The 17,628-nt window shown below is 37.3% G+C and overlaps 1 protein-coding gene across 2 annotated transcripts; it reads left to right on the top strand.

Moving 5' to 3' along the window:
- Positions 1–1,977: 1,977 nt before the first annotated feature.
- On the top strand, positions 1,978–16,940 carry BGAL9 (beta galactosidase 9). Of its 2 annotated transcripts, none has more exons than XM_021978426.2 (19): positions 1,978–2,345; positions 2,856–2,951; positions 3,055–3,167; positions 4,063–4,129; positions 4,787–4,879; positions 5,363–5,506; positions 5,721–5,809; positions 6,403–6,508; positions 7,029–7,116; positions 7,298–7,419; positions 8,141–8,344; positions 8,910–9,142; positions 9,734–9,849; positions 10,704–10,801; positions 12,259–12,369; positions 13,484–13,594; positions 14,318–14,526; positions 14,742–15,090; positions 16,220–16,940. In XM_021978426.2, the coding sequence occupies exons 1-19, from the start codon at positions 2,148–2,150 to the stop codon at positions 16,358–16,360; spliced, it is 2,688 nt and encodes an 895-aa protein (XP_021834118.1). In that variant the 5' UTR covers positions 1,978–2,147; the 3' UTR covers positions 16,361–16,940. The 2 variants fall into 2 exon arrangements, with proteins under 2 accessions (XP_021834118.1, XP_088102664.1); XM_088246538.1 differs by having other exon boundaries at positions 3,055–3,200.
- Positions 16,941–17,628: the final 688 nt, after the last annotated feature.

Raw genomic sequence — 17,628 nt, 5'->3', positions numbered from 1 at the left:
GAATCCGAGCATACAGTTGAGCTCGAGACAACAATGGGTTGCCACCCAATGGCCCACGCGCCTCCACCTGCCGCCGATAGTGTGTGGGTGTCTTGAGAAAATTCCGGTTACTAGAAAATTCTCGAAACACCCTACAATATCTATACCAATAGATTCAGACTAACTAGCGGATCAACTTTTGTTCTTGGACCACGGCCAAAAACTAGCCCGAACGGAGCCGAAACCGTCGGCCAAAAATGGGTATTTTGAACGATCTATAGAACCTCAAAATCAATCTACAATACATACATAAACGAATAGATCATGAAGAGTAGATGATGTTTCATACCTCACTAGACGAAAATGGAGGCCGGAGTCATAGAAAACGGAGTCGAAAACTACGAAAATACTGAACTTGCAATCGTTCCAGTTTAATTTCCCTGGGTTTTTGAGCTGGGAAAATGGGTGGGTTAGATAGAGAACATCGATGCAAAACTTTTGCAACCAATTTCACTTGAATCGAACACCGGAAGGCGACGAAATTGCCTTCGGAAAATTGTTGCCGCGCGTGTAGAGAGAGAGTGTCGGGGAGAGATGGAGAAGAGAGAGAGAAAGATTGGTCTGTTTCAAAAATCCAACTTTGAAACATTTACGGTTGTGCCACTGCATTTCCGTTGACCACAACTTTTTCGTTAAAACTCCAATTTGGGCTCACTACGTGTCTACGAACTCGTGAGAGCGAGCTCTACACAACGATGCCACTCATTTCCCCAAAATCCTTCTGGACTAAAAAGTGACCAAAGTACCCTACTCCCAAGGGCAAAATTGTAATTTCACAAAAGAATTAAATTGGGCCATGACAAATCTTTGCTTCCCCCAAAAGATTTTAATAGATATATTATTTTTATTCTCAAGATATGATTTCACCACTTCTACTACTACCATCTTATCCTGACAATCACCACAACCGCTGCCACCACCACCAAAGTCATTGTCGTCTCACCACCACCGTCACTTTCGTCGCCACCACCACCACCTGCCGTCGCCCCCATTACTAGTGACACCACCACCCACCGTCGTCCTCATTACCAGCCCCACCACCAACCTTACCCCCATTGCCACCACTACAACCACCTTTACCATCACCCCTATTGTCACCACCACCGCAAACACTGCCAGCATCATCACCATCACCGCTGCCACTCCCACTTCCACCACCACCACGTCACTCCCATCGCCACCACCACTACAACCCCCACTTCCTCCATCACTACCTCCCTCACCAGCACCCACAAACCACTATCGCCACCGCCATTGCCATCACCACCATCATCACGCCTAAAATCTATTAAAATCAATAATAAAATTCTAACAAACTGAGTTAAAATCTATACACAGATTCAGTCAAAATCTATATGGAGTTTGTAGAATTCAGTCAAACTCAATTAAATTCAATTAAATTCCATCAACTTTATAACTCTTTTAAAATCATTTAAAATCTAAATTGAATACACCCTCCTAATTGTTTCATGTAGTTTTGTTTTTTAAAATTATTATTTTGCAATTTACGCCGAGATGTTGGATTTGCATATGAGTTTTTGAATGGAAGGATTACGAATCTATGAATTTAGATGACATTATAAGGTAAAATTGTTTGTATAGACAATTATAATACATGTATGCCAAAATTTGGAATACACGACACGCAGAAAGAAAGGATGAAAACAAATAAATTTTAAATGATTTATTGCAATATAGTCATTTGAAGTTGATTTCAAATTTACTATAATTTCCCTAATTTTTTTTTTTTCAATGACAGCATTAAATTTTGAATAGAAAATTAACAAGTTTACTTGTAATAATCAAATTTGCGGCGTCTTGCTGTAATTATGCCAAACCTGAAGGAGTCTGAGTAAAATTGAGTTCTTTTCTTTTTCTGCCGTAGTGACAGGTGTCGACATATTAGGTAAGGGAACAAGATGGTACATCCACTTCTTTGCTTACTCCGATAGTTTCCTTCCCAGACCTCACCATCAGTCTTCTTCCCCACCATCAGTCTTCTTCCCCAACTCTCTCTCTCTCTCTCTCTCTCTCTCTCTCTCTCTCTCTCTCTCTCTCACACACACACACACACTCACAGAGAAGCGGAGGCGGAGAGAGGAAAGGAAATGGTTGCTCAAAGAGGCAGGCCTTGGATTCGATGTGTGTTGTTACTCTGCCTGGCAATTCAATTTGCTTTGTTCGCCGCCGCCGAGACGTTCTTCAAGCCATTCAACGTGAGCTACGACCACAGAGCTCTGATCATCGATGGAAAGCGCCGCATGCTCATATCTGCTGGCATCCACTACCCTCGCGCCACTCCCGAGGTACTTCACTCCCTCAAAAATTCCGCCATAGCTTTTCTGCTTCTACATGTTATGGTTTGACAAACAAATTCAATATTCATTTGTTTTTTTCTTCTTCTGTATCAAGCTTGTTGAGGAAACAATTTGAATTTTGGGTTCTAAGTAGTTCTTGGGACACTTGAAGTCAAAAAACATAAAATCTACTAAATCAGTCATAGTTTTCATAAATTTGCTAACTAGACCCAACACTACTTTGTTAACGTGAAATGTGGTGTAGAGAGAGTTTTGGGCCTAGTTAGCGATTTGATGGGTCCCAATAGAATTGCTCGTTGTTTTTATTGCATATTTTTCATAATTGTATGGTCGTTATGTAGAGGGCTGCTGACGAGCCTGATTAGAGGGTTCTGTATCAATATTTGTTTTTTTTCTTTCTGTTTTTGTTTTTTGGGATACATTTACTACCTTTCACAGATGATACAAACATGTTACTTTTTGTTTTGAACAAATCTTAAGCCTTAAACATGATGTCAGATGTGGCCTGATCTGATTGCAAAGAGTAAGGAAGGTGGGGCAGATGTGATCCAAACTTATGCATTTTGGAGTGGCCATGAGCCCAAGAGAGGACAGGTGCCATAACTTTTTCTACAGCTAGTCTGGGGTGATACCCTTATGGTTGTCTTAAATAGGATGCATTTATTTTTGCTGAAAATTTTCTGAATAACTTGTTCAGTACAACTTCGAGGGGAGATATGACATCGTCAAGTTTGCAAATTTAGTGGGAGCCAGTGGACTTTATCTCCATCTACGCATAGGCCCTTATGTCTGCGCTGAGTGGAATTTTGGGTCTCAACTTCTTTCCCAATTTTTTTTTTACAAGTTACCTTCCTACTTACAACACCTTTTAGGAAAAATGGTGCCTTGTTGTTCTCTCTATTTATGTGTTGCATGATATACAATAGTTCTTATTGTACTTTAGTGTCTGCTAGGTTCATTGCACATGAGATAGTGGTTGGTTTCTGTAACTGAATGCCGTCTACCATGTTTATGGTAAATTTGAAATTCAAGAGTACAAGGTAGTGAATTATGTTGGTGTTAAATTGTATAATATAGAACAATGTACTGTCATGAAGTGAAGGGAATAGGTATTGAAATATTTATACATAAACACTTCTAAAAGTTAGCATCTGCAACTCAGTCCACAGTACATTTGAAGTAAATAATTGCTAAATTACTTCAGTAAGAAAATGATGCAAAACTGTTCAAAATTCCTAGACACTTCTAGGTGATTGAAGAGTCATTCATGTATTTCATTGTGTAATTATTAATAAATCAAAGAGAATAGGTGTCAAAGAATTTATATAAAGGAACTGCAAAGTGGAATTTTGGGTCTCTACTTCTTTCCCATTCTGTTTTCAACTTTTTACAAGTTCCCTTCCTCCTTACACTCCATTTAAAGAAAATGATGCCCTTTTATCATGTCTATTTGTATGTTGCATGATATACGGTAGTGCGTAACTTCTTATTGTACTTTTAGTGTGTTATAGGTTCTTTCCACAGAAAAAGCCTTCTACCTTTTGTGGTATCAATAATTGCTTGGGAAAATAAAATGTCTTAACAAGTTGTAGTCGAAGTTAAAATAAAATGTTTTTTTTGATAAGATGTTGATAAAACTATTAATTTGGTACTTGTATATAATTATTTGAAAATTTTCCTCTTATTTGAACTGACTATATTGCAGAGGCTTCCCAGTGTGGTTGCGTGACATCCCTGGAATAGTGTTTCGAACAGACAATGCGCCTTTTAAGGTTCAGTGCACCTAAGTGTTTCTGCACTTGCACATTCATATTACTTGTGCTTTTGCAGTACTTTCTTGTTTTGTTTTTATTTTGTTTTTATTTTAATTGAACATTTCATACTGTCCTATGCATCCAAAACTCTATTCAGCCACTTCATGCAAAAAGAACACAAATGATAGGACTATCTCTAGATTTCTATTTACATCCCCTAATTGATAATTGTTATTATGTATATATTATATATGCTTTCTGTATCTCTTTCTGTTTTTGTTTCGTTTGTTGGAATTTGTAGCTTCATTGTTTTTGTTTCATTGTGGGTGCCTGTAGCTTCATAGGTCTTAGTGGTTCTTGTTCCTGCTTTTGTACATCCTTTGTTTCTTTGTTAATAAAAATCTTTTCTATTAAAAAAAAATTATTATATATGCTAATTTTTTTTAGAAAAAAATTCTAATCCACTATCTACTCCTGAGTTATACAGGTTTGGTCAATCCCATATAACTAGTATTTTAATGTGGGAAATTTTACATAATGTTTCCTGAAAAGTTGTTGTGAGTTGTTCTGGTGTTGTTAGGATTGATGTAGAATTACACATTGAATTGATCAGTCTGTAGACTGCAGTTTGTAGTGGTGGTTTTGACATCTTATGCTGCTTTGTTTTTTCTCCAGGAGGAAATGCAGCGTTTTGTTAAAAAGATGGTGGATCTGATGCGAGAGGAAAAACTATTTTCTTGGCAAGGTGGTCCAATTATTATGCTGCAGGTTGTAAGAGAATTTTGAAGTTCAATTGGAACATTACATAGATTGGCTGTTTGAGCTTATTTATCTACATGAGATCTTAGGGCCCTGTTTGGATTGTGAGAATTGCAAGTTGAAAGCAGAATAATAGAAGGAATGGGATTGCTATAAGTTGTGGATATCATATTCTGTCCATCATGCATTATTCTCAGTTGGGGTCATACCTATGTCTGGTGTGAAGGCCATTCTATAACCATGACTTGGATGCGTGGGGTTTTGTTTCACGCAATATTTCCCACGGTGACTCACGCACTGAGTACATATTTCCATTCCCATTCAGATATTTAAATCTGTTCTTTCTCCATTCCTGCTTGCTCAGGATGAATACAGATGAAGTTTTTCTTTAAATAAGCTCATTCGTGATAAGATTTATTTATATTTTTTCATTATTTCAAATGGCTTTACTCATATATGCTTTTAATGAGGCTTCAATGAAATTTGTATCAGATTGAAAATGAATATGGAAATATTGAAAGCTCATTTGGCCAGAAAGGGAAAGAATATGTTAAGTGGGCTGCTGAGATGGCTCTAGCTCTCGGTGCTGGGGTTCCATGGGTCATGTGCAAGCAAGTTGATGCTCCAGGAAGTCTTGTAAGGCCTTTACCTTGTGTTGTGTGTCCATTTGTCACCAATGCTTATGAATGTTATATTGCACTGAAAAATGAAAGTTGACAAGTATTAAAAATCAACAAGATGTGACGGATAGGACAAGTAATTAAATGCACTTTGTTTTGTGAAAGCCCATAAGGTTTAGAAATTTCTGCATGGCTGTAATCTATGTATAAATAGTTTTTGTTTTTCACAGATAGATGCATGCAATGGATATTATTGCGATGGTTACAGGCCAAATTCCTATAACAAACCAACACTGTGGACAGAAGATTGGGATGGATGGTATGCTGATACACCATGAATTTGCTGGCCTTACTTTCTTTAAATCTATGTATTTGTATTAGGCCTCCAACTTTGAATTATTTATTTTTATAATATAATAAGGGCTCACATTGTGTTGCTAAAAATATAGTACAAAAAAGATGGTTGATAAATCCCTCAAAAAATATATCAACGACCTCAAAAAAAACACAAATTATATTGAATACAACACTCTCCCCAGTCCAGAAGAATCACACAGAAGGGAATGTTCTTCAGTTTCTTTGACTAAGAAGCCCATAGAGCAGCAAAACTTTATTTCTAACTTCTATCCCAATGCAACTCTGCTACTTCCTCCTTGCCCTCAAAGAGTCTCTTATTTTTCCAATAATCTCCAAAAGAGGCTAAAAAACACCTACCAACAAGTTATCACTTTCTTGCCAGCTTGGACACATTATGAGACCAGGAAAATCCTATAAAGACAGGAAGAAATGGTACGCAATGAATAATTCCAAACACACACATCCTCCCAAAATGAATTCTGTCCTCGCCTTGGGGTTTTACACGTTTTGCTTCTTGCAGTGGTTGTCTAACCTTTTTACATTCATTTTTTAAAGGTATGCGTCATGGGGTGGAAGATTACCTCACAGGCCTGTTGAAGATCTTGCATTTGCAGTAGCACGCTTTTACCAACGCGGAGGGAGCTTTCAGAATTATTATATGGTACAAGGACAACCCATATATGCACTGCTGATTTAGTTTGATAAAAGTGCATGGAAAAGTGCATGGAACTGTATGTCATATGCAAGATAAAAAGTTTGATACGTAAATCTGTTTGACATGTCTTGGGTGGTGTCATTATGCTGCTAAACTTTATTTTGCATTTTTTTGCTGTGACCGAAATGTTTTGTTTCCTTTGGGGCCAAAATGATTCCATAATTGCCTTCTTCAGTGCTTTTAATGTTAGTGAAAGAAGTACAAAGTTAAGGTTTCTATAGCTGGATGGATAGGGACCAACTAGTACCATCATGGGATGGGACAATAGTCAAACATCTACATGAGCTAGGCAGGGTTCAGAAGTTATTACTTTTTGGCAATAAGGGAAATAGCTACAGCTGAAATATGGACTGATTTCCCTACTTTGTTTGCTGTCAAATTACATGTCGTTGAGTTATGTCTTATTTATGCTCCTATTAACTATATGCGAATGCTGTATCTTGACAACCCTGCTGTGTGGCTGCAGTATTTTGGTGGAACAAACTTTGGGCGGACTTCTGGGGGCCCCTTTTATATTACCAGTTATGATTATGATGCTCCAATTGATGAATATGGTAGGTTAAACTGGGTCAAAATGACTACATTTTAATCCTCTGGGTGCTTCATTTTCTCTCAGTGCATGTGCAAGCCCTTCCGTTTGAGTCATAATGAGTTTCCTGTGGATTATATTATAATGAAAAGTTAGCATAATTGCTACATTACTGAATCCAATAAATGTACTGATTTATTAACTAGGTCTGCTGAGTGATCCTAAATGGGGACATTTGAAGGATCTACATGCTGCTATAAAGCTCTGTGAACCTGCTCTTGTTGCTGCTGATTCACCGCATTATATAAAATTGGGACCAAAGCAAGAGGTTTCAGCCAAACCTTGAGTTATGTGTTCTTGCTGTAATAAGTGCGCTTATCTACATAGTTGTCTGGTCTTGATAATTTGATATAAATTATAATCAATATATGCATCTTCTTTATTTGAGTGGTAGTCGTCGTGATTTGTCACCTATCATGTTCTCCATAGCATGTATTTCTTCTTAGACTTTTTATCAGGACCTCATAGAGGTAGTTGTAAAGAGAAACTAGTGATCTGATGATCCAGTTCTTAACTGCTTATATTTGCAAGTGTCCCTAAATTCTCACACACACACATAGACAAAAGAATAAACCATTCCGTGTTTTTTTAAAAAAAATGTCTGATTTTAAATAATTTACTTTGTCATTGTAGTCTCATGTAAACGGTGGATCTTCTTAGAGCACTTGCTTTCCTAATTGAAATGAAATAAGTAGTTTGAGATATATTGTCTGTTAAAAGTTTCTTTCACTCTTTCAAAATTTTCTCCATGGGGGAGAATTTGCCATCTAGAGTTAAACAGCTCCATGAAAGGAAAAAAAAAAAAAACGTTCTGTTAGACATATAGAACCGCACTAGAGAAGTTTCCCAATATTTTACCGTTCCATCCTCAGGTCTTTTACATGTGACTAATGTCAGAAACAGTGATGTTCCATTGGCATCATTTTTCTGTGGGTCGTTTTGGAGTTTTGTTAGTCCTACCTTCAAGATAATTTCTGTTTTGGATTCAGGCACATGTATACCGTATCAAAACTCACCATGAAGGCCTGAACATTACTTGGTATGGAACTCAAATCAGTTGCTCCGCATTCCTCGCAAACATCGATGAACATAAAGCAGCTTCTGTAACATTTCTTGGTCAAAAGTATAACCTACCACCATGGTCAGTCAGTATTTTGCCAGACTGCCGGAACGTGGTGTTCAACACTGCCAAGGTATGGTTGCATTATTTGACATTGCACAACCTGTTGGGAGCATATATCACATCATATGACCTGCATTGAAATTTCAGTGATGTACTGCGTTCTGAATGAAATTTTAATTGAAGCTATTAATAATTTGTTGATACTATAACTTGAGCTCAACAGCCAAGCTGTTGTGATGAGCTGAATTGAATATTTACCAACCTGCTTGGAGTGACCATACGCGGAAATTCCTCCAAACCCCTGTGAAATAGAAAGAACAGGATATTTTGATTCTATATGAAACCATAAACATTCTTGCCTAATGGTTCCAGTGATTCTTTTAGCATACAAATTATATTGATGCGGTGAGTTGCATGTCTCCCTTCATCAGTTAGGTACTTCAATGAAGTTTAGTTCTTAGTATCTCTAAATAATTTATGGGTAAATTCATCTAGAATGATCCTTGTCAATTAAGAACTGCTTAAATGAAGATAATATCACAGTTGTGCTTATGTTAGCCTATAACAAGCTTTTAAGTGGTTTTCTCTGAGTCTTTTTTGTTTTGTTTTGTTTTTTCGTTCCAATGTTTGGGCAGGTTGGGGCACAAACTACCATCAAAAGTGTAGAGTTCGATTTGCCTCTTTACTCAGGTATATCTACACGACAACAACTCATTACCAAGAATGAAGATTTGTTTATCACCAAATCGTGGATGACTGTAAAAGAGCCAATCAGTGTTTGGAGCGAGAATAATTTTACAGTTCAAGGAATATTGGAGCATTTAAATGTGACGAAAGACCTTTCTGATTATCTCTGGCATATAACCAGGTACATCTATATTATTGAATACAGCTCTACAAGTGGATCAGGTTTGTTGGATAGGATGAGTTTTGTGTGGCATAACATAACAAACATTAACATTTCCTGCCTGGCATAACATATCAAATTGTGACTTCTTTCTCCTTGCCTTCCACCTATGTGGCCTTTCACTTCTTATTTGATTTCATTAACATTTTCTGATTGGCATTAAAAAAATACTGTTCTATGACGGAACAAAGTGATAACTGGGTTGTAGCTACCCAGTCATTTGGGATTTTACATCCTTTATCCTTTCAGTCATTGAAAATAAAGAAACATTCATAGTAACTGCGTTTTGGCATCTAGTAGTTGTCAACTGTAATTTGTAACCAATATTTGATTTCCAATTATATGGTTGGAATTTCATGTGTTGCATAATGATAGCGCAGGTTTCAAAATTCATTCTCTTGATTTTCATCCCTCTGATGGAGATTGCTAGTGTTTAATGTACCTACAGTTCTTAAATCAACTCATGTCAAATTTTATTTTGAGCAAGTTAACTTTTCTTTTCAAAACTCTTTGATATTTGTCAATACCTATTAATTCACTTGTGGAATGCAGAATCTTTGTTTCAGATGAAGACATCTCCTTTTGGGAGGAAAGCAAGATTAGTCCAGCAGTTGCAATTGATAGCATGCGTGATGTGTTACGTGTATTTGTTAATGGTCAGCTTACAGGTGATGGTAGTTCTGACTATGATGCATCTTGTAAAAATATAGGTTTATCCATTCGTGAACGAGCATCTGTCTATTTTCTTTAGTTATTCACTAGAGCAATTATGATCTGGAAAATGGAAAGATTTGTATTAATATGTGGCTCATTAAGAAAGAAGTGGAATGAGCTAGGGAAGATATGTAAAAGAATTATCAAGAGATATTTAGCTTTGTGGAATCATTTTAAAGGGCTGTTCCTGCTGATACTTATTCATCATCGTGACCCCACCAGTTTTCATGAACATCCAGAAAAGAGGATATTAGTAGTCAATTTAAAGCACTAGAGTCACGATACAAGGAAAAAATATGCCAAGCCCTACGATATGTGCCATTTTGATCTGGGTCATTGGAGCGATTATGGGAAGACCTTAGTGACTAATCGTTTTGGGGTATTGTGTTGACGTGGCGAGTGAGTCTCGTCATAATAATATATGTTCTAAGTTCACACCTAATAATGGGTAATTGTAGTTGTTTGTTAGGAGTCTCAAGAAGCTATAACCTTGCTGTTATGGTTATAAGACGTAGCTCTTATGATTGTTGATATTCATTCATATACTCACGAATCTGAGTAACTATTCCTTTTGAATACATCAGTGTTTTATATTCCTATGAATATCATTGCGGTTGTTTTCTTGTCCCCATGAAGATGCGTAATTGACTCAAGTTAATCTACTTCTTCTGGGACTTTCATACTAACAAACTACTGCAGATATATGATTTCTTCAATGTGGCAGTGCATATTATTCCTTCATATGCTCTCTAACCGTTATTGTCTATTGGTTTGTCTAATATATGTGTTATTGCAATATTTATTGAAGGCAGTGTCATTGGTCATTGGGTCAAGGTGGAGCAACCTGTTAAGTTTCTCAAGGGATACAATGATTTGGTGTTGTTATCTCAGACAGTGGGATTGCAGGTAAAAAGTTTAGCATGTTCAGAACCAATGTTATGTGTTCTCACGAAGCCTTTGGATGTAAAGTAATTGGTGGAAGTAAAGGGGGACAAGTGGGGAGAGATGAGATGAGACCCTAAAAGAAATTGATTCCTCTCTCTCTCTCTCTCTCTCTCTCTCTCTCTCTCTCTCTCTCTTTTATATATATATAGAAATTCTCCTATGCGGACATCTGTACGTTATTATCGTGCAGGCGCCATGTATTTTGTACTTCACCTCCCTGCTTTCCTGCCTGTTTACAATAGCATCCGCACGATAATATCCTGCGGACATCCGGATAACAGAAACTGTATATATATGTACAGAGTGTGAGAGAGATCTAGGAATTTTATATATATGAGGAACTTCTTATAACAGGTAAACAAATTTTAAATAACTACGCTTTGGGTGGGTCGATTTTTTAAGTAGTTTGTATCAGGAGGATAGAATCTGGTTAGTGAGGATCAAGTCTAAAACTGGGACATGGTTTGGCCTATATTTCAAAGGATAGAAGAGAGACTTTTTGCACCTTAATAACACAGGAAGAGTCTCACTGATGTTTGTTAGATCTCACTGAAAGTGCTCGTAAGATGGAACTCACAGAAGTGTAAGAATATATGCATTTCCTTTCTCAAAAGACAAGTTGGAATGGTTTGCAAGTCTTAATGAATGAGGTTGTTTATTCTTCTGTAGGTGCTAACTGCTAAGTGAAGGAGTAACTTTCTGAGGTAGTAGCCTGGAAAAGAAGTGAGCTACCATCTCACTTGAATAAACCTACATCCTAGTGAAGTCCTAAGGGTGGTACCTATACTATCATGAACTAAGTAACATACCCAATCTGTCCTTGAATTAGGAACTTGTAGCTTGCGCCTTGCTTTGGTTTCAAAGCAGTCATTTACATTTCTGCTCTTAAATTTCACGCCGTGAGAGTGTGGTATAAGCTTTTTCATCTAGCTAGATTGAGTTGGTGCTGCCTTCTTCTTGCTACTCTCTATTTATTGAGAGTTTTCCGAGGGTAAAGCCGGGGAGAGTGGACTTCCTGTGGGAGAAGGCCAGATTCTATGCCTTGCTTTGGGCCTCAGTTTGTTCTTGGGTTTTTGACTGCGTTCATTTCCTTCTGAATATGGATTGGGGAGCTGATATTTCTGAGGATTTTGATTGTAGGTTGGCTGGTTTGTTTTCTGTTTCTGCCTGGTTGGTGTTGTTTTGTAATTTTATTTGGACTTGGTGTTTCTGTTTATTGTATGTGGCATGTTGTTTCATTTGCACCTCTGGTCCACTTTCATTGCATCCCCTTCTCTTCTTAATATCCTCTCTCTTTTCCTCAGGAAAAAAAAAAATCTACATAAGCTGTTTGTCTTTATTCCTTTGGATCTACGTGGCCCCAAGGGATGGTGTTACTGACTCCATTCATGTCATATGATTTGATAATTATTATACAGAACTATGGTGCTTTCTTGGAGAGAGATGGGGCTGGATTCAGAGGACAGGTTAAACTAACCGGCTTTAAAAATGGGGATATTGACCTCACAAAGTTGTTATGGACTTACCAGGTATGTGATGTAGTAGTGAATTCCATTGTGAGTTTTCGTCTTCTATCTTTTTTCCCCTTTCCAAACAATCCTTCTAAGTTAAATGGTTATTTGCTTGGTTATACTGATTACATGCTGCCAACTTATAAGTTCTATCTGCACCTTTGCCCATTTATTAAATAGATCTTAATGCGGGTATCAAATTGCAGATTTTCAGGCACAACATATCAGCACTTTATCGAAATCTCATTTAAACATTTATAAGGCATATGGACCTAAATCAAGAGTGTCCATGATCTAATCCTTGAAATTTGGATATTCGTATATTAAAGTTGCATTCTTCAGTATAATAGAATTGGGGGCAATATCAGCTTCTAATATGCATTGCAATGGTAATTACTATTCGTACAAATGTGAATTCCTGAAAATATTTACTAATTCAGCTGGGTGATTACTCCCACATTATAGATCTGTAGCTCCAGCAAACTCAAATTTGAAGATGGGAAAATTTTGTCTCATTCATTTGTTTGTGGCACTTGTTTTGAGTTAATAATGCGAGAAAAAATCTTTCCTCATCTTCATTATTTTAAATCTACAACATGCAATCTTAAGCTCATGTATGACAAAGTTAGGAAATGTTAAAGTCTTGATCAGGACCTGGTTCTCTCATTTAGTGAATACTTTTGCATGGAATATGGTAGGACGCATGATCCCACATTGGAAAAATAGCATATCCTAGATTAAAGCTCATGGGCACCCTTTCCGTACAAGCTGGTTTTTTGGGGCAAGTTCTACCCATGGTTTCTTAACAGAATAAAGAGGGGTTTATTGTCTGCATTAAGAGTTGGAACTCAAGACGTTTAGTAACTCTATGGAACAATTTTCAATGCCAAATAGGTATTCGAATTTGCCTTTTGCAAAATTGGAAATGGTTTGAAGCTCATAAGAATACAGACATTCTTTGTCTCGTTTTTGTCACTGCTTCCAAAACCAAATTCTGTTTACCTTTCTTATAACACGGCTATTGCATCTAATACCTTGATCTCGTCTTTTGTGAAATAAATTTATTTTGCAAGCTCTTATCTGTCAAAAGTATTAAAGTTGTCGGGTGGATGTTAATTTGTTTTGATTATAGGTTGGGCTTAAGGGTGAGTTCTTGAAAATATACACCATAGAAGAAAATGAGAAGGCAGATTGGGCTGAGCTGTCCCTAGATGCTTTTCCATCCACGTTTACCTGGTACAAGGTAAATCAATTCTTCAGAAAAGTTACATTATGAAAACTTATATGTGAAGCATCTATTCCTTTGCTTTTGTAATGATTAGGGATTATCCATGTTTTCCACTGATCTTTTCTTGGCTCTAAAATACCTTTAATATAACGTGGCTCCTTATTCAAATGGACCCTAGTTGGTAGGGAGGGAACACAACTTCATTTCACCTGAGCACTATGCTTAGGTGTTGCTACTTTTTGAGTGGAAAAAGGTTCAAAATTGTCAGTGCCTGCTACAAATTGTCTATTGTTAGTCTTTTTCTGGTATTTTCTTCATTTATCATCAGAATTCTTAATTTTATGTGCGTTATCAGGAGTTGAGATGAATTCTTCATGTTTTTAATGGCTCTGGAAGAGAAGTAGCTTGGTTTGCCCGATGGATTGATATCTGAGTTGAGATCTTGAATCCCCATCTCAACCCACATATAGACCAGATCTCAATGGCCTTCGCATAGACCAAATGGGTTATGTTTTGCAATTGTTTTAGATGCTTAGTTTTCTAATGGGCCTATGTTTATTTTGATCATCTAATGGACCTAGTAAACAAGTTAGGTTTTTGAAACCCAATTAGGATGGTGTTGGAAATTGAAATAACGATCAGAAGTTGGTCTCTTCAAGTTGTAGTGCATAGCATATCACTCATTTATTTCTTAAGATATAATTTATTTAAGAATATTCCTGTTTTCAAATAAAGCAGACGTACTTCGACAACCCTGCTGGCACAGATCCAGTTGCTCTTGATTTAGGAAGCATGGGAAAGGGCCAGGCTTGGGTCAACGGCCACCATATAGGAAGATATTGGACGCTTGTTGCTCCAAAGCATGGATGCCAAGAAATCTGTGATTATCGTGGGGCATACAACTCCGATAAGTGCTCAACCAATTGCGGGAAGCCTACTCAAACCTGGTAAATTTCTATGTGGAAATATATGAAATAATTAAAACTAGCTGAAACCATTGTTTTATCTGGCTGAAGAAATGTAGTTCCCTATTAAAAATTTATTGCAACCCTTTCATTCAAATTGTTCCCTTTACTTTAGGAGTCTACCTTTGTAATCTATACTTGAATAAATAGTAAATAAGTTTAGTTGTTAAACATAGCCAGAATTGGTTATTCTCCAGGTACCACATACCACGGTCATGGTTACAGGCTTCCAGTAATTTACTTGTTATCTTGGAGGAAACTGGAGGGAATCCATTTGAGATTTCAATCAAGTTGCGTGCAACCCGAGTCATCTGTGCTCAAGTGTCAGAGTCTCATTACCCACCCGTCCAGAAGTGGCTCGATCCAGACTTTATTGATGGAAAAATTGCAGTAAATGATCTGAGACCAGAAATGCATTTGCAGTGTCAAGATGGGATGATGATTACTTCCATAGAATTTGCTAGCTATGGTACTCCTCAAGGTAGCTGCCAGAGCTTTGCTAGAGGCAATTGTCATGCAGCCAATTCATTGTCCATAGTCTCTGAGGTAATGATGTTTTAGATCATCTCCAGTAAATTCATATAAACGTGGTATCTGCTTCGCAATGGGCATTGAGTATCACTTGAACATTTCATGTACTTTGTGGCCTGAGTGTTGAACTAATGTGATTACTACGCTTTGGATAATTAGTAATTACCACTAAAAGGGGCACAAGTTTGCTTGCAGAGCTTTAGTAAATTTATCTATAAGATTAATTTGGTGATAACCAGAAAAACTGCATGCTGGTAGGCCTTAATACTGTCTTTTTTCCTTCGAACATTCCAAGAAACCCCTGTTCCTTTTTTTATGTGCATGACTGGAGAGGAGCAAATCATGTCGTTCGATGCAATGTGCTGTGAACAAGGTTTTCACTCTTTTATGTTCTGCAGTCTAAATGGTTATTTGTTTTTTTATATTCTTTTTCAAGAAACACCAGAAATTTTTAAGATAAGAGGGAAGATGTGGATTTCCTTTGGGATTGGAGCAGGTTTTTGGTGTCTTTGTGGGCTTTGTTTTATCTGAGCATTTTAGGGACATTCACTGTTTGATTTTTGTTTCTTCTTTTTTGGTACAAAGGAGGCCTCTGGAGCTACCTTTTGTTTGATTTTCATAGATTGGCTGGGAGTTATTATTTAACTGTAATGCTTTTTGCTGTAAGAATTTGGTTGGCCCCTTTTCTTAGTTGGACAACTTGCTCTTTTCTCATATCTCGTTATCGTCACTCAAATGTATGTTCTCTATATTAAAATTCCGTTTGATTGAATAGGGCATTCACTTCTTCAAATAGAAACTATTCCTGTGGTCGAAGAATGTGAGATTCTCTTCATTGTAGAGTTTTGGACTGTAAGTTGACACTGTTAAAAAATAAAGCAAGGGACTCACTAACAGATTTAGTTGTTTCTGAATAAAGTGATGGAAGTTCCACTGAATGATGTCACCAGTCACTGGCAATGCCATGTTCTGGTAACAATTTCAAACGATTGTAACCTTAAATACCTATGGCCTGATAGATAAGACATAAGAGCAAGTTCAGTGGCGTTGCTTAAATCCACTTTGTTTCGATGTTGTTTTGCTTCTTGTTTCGTGCCTTTTTTCGTTTGGTATCACCTATTTTGAGAATATTACCTTTTTGCAGGGTTGTCTAGGAAAGAATAGCTGTTCAATTGGGATATCAAACCTTATATTTGGATCTGACCCATGCCGAGGTGTTATTAAGAGGTTGGCAGTTGAGGCAAGATGCGGTTCTTTACCAAATGCTGGTTTTTCTCAGTTCTGAGTCATTAACAAGCAGCTCACTGTGAGGAATGGAGAGGTCCACCTTTGTAACTATGTGGCTAACAAATCGGCTGGGAATCTTTTCATCAGAACATGTCCATATTCTGAGGTAGCATGCTGCACTGTAACTCCATCACTTTCCAGCGTGCTTCTTATCATGGAATTAGTTTGATCCGGTACTCTAGTTCTTGTTCAGACCAAAAAAAAAAAAAAGATTCTCTAGTTCTTGTGCTTGTATAGATGTTGGCATTATGCTAATTAGATGATTTGAAGATGTGTAAATAAGAGAAGCAACTTGGCCAAATATAAAAACTTACCAGGTGGGACTGAGTTACTCTATGGACCATAATTTTGTTATGGTTTTCTATCTCATACTGCCGTGTGAATATGTACATATTAGAAAAAGGCAAGCTTCTTCCCACAATACAAATAATCTTTAGGTGAATTTTTTTGTTTGTTTGGGTATTTGGGTTTAATTTTCATGTAGAAAGTTGTGTTGGATAATGGTACGTCATGGAGTCATATGAACATTCGCTTCAGCCATGCCAAATTACTTAATAACAGTATTGTTTTTGCTTTTCTTTTGGCTTAATTGCTGCGATTCCTGTAAAATTACGGTCAAATTTCACATTAGCCCTTGGAAGTTATAATTACACTTTGCCCTATTTGACTGATGTTTATACTTTGCCCCCCACTGTCAATTTCCTCGAAAACTCCATCAAAATGCTAACATGGGTCCTATAATGCATAAAATGAGAAGGGTAATGCAGGTGACACATTGTCAATTTTGACGGAGTTACTGATAGGACGATGTGGGCGAAGCGAGACAAAATTTTGGTCAAGTCGAGAGGGCAAGGTGGGTCGTCGTGGCTTTCGGAGAGCAATTTGGGATTTATAGTTTTAGGGGGCAATGTATAATAAAGTTTTATTGATTTATTTTTAAAGGAGCAAGTTTCATTATGACTCCTGCAGTTTTAACGTTTTAATTAGGAGTGATTGCGGTTCGGTAACCACGATTTTTTAGAGAAACTGCAAACCCACCGAGACTTTGCCGTATTGACATATTTGATACCGCTTCCGTTCGAGAAGATGCGGTTAAGCATAATGCTATTGGACCGAGAAATACGGTCGGGTTAAGCATAATGCTATTGGACCGAGAAATACGGTCGGTGTCGGCAAAACCGCAAAAACCGAACATATATGCTGGCAAGTTTTTTCACGTTTCCCACTTCCCAAGTTCTTTCACGTTTCCCTACCTCCCTCTCCCAC

The sequence above is a fragment of the Prunus avium genome, chromosome 1, assembly GCF_965620075.1.
Source record: "Prunus avium chromosome 1, drPruAviu1.hap1.1, whole genome shotgun sequence".
Classification (NCBI taxonomy): Eukaryota; Viridiplantae; Streptophyta; class Magnoliopsida; order Rosales; family Rosaceae; genus Prunus; species Prunus avium.
Note: the sequence above shows the minus strand (reverse complement) of the source record. Positions and strands in the feature narration are given on the sequence as shown.

Bases quoted from the DNA above. Each gene is read 5' to 3' on its own strand.
- BGAL9 (XM_088246538.1), top strand. From the start codon at position 2,148: ATGGTTGCTCAAAGAGGCAGGCCTTGGATTCGATGTGTGTTGTTACTC. The intron at 6,509-7,028 runs GTACAAGGACAA...GTGTGGCTGCAG, and splicing joins GCTTTCAGAATTATTATATG to TATTTTGGTGGAACAAACTT. The intron at 15,091-16,219 runs GTAATGATGTTT...ACCTTTTTGCAG, and splicing joins CATTGTCCATAGTCTCTGAG to GGTTGTCTAGGAAAGAATAG.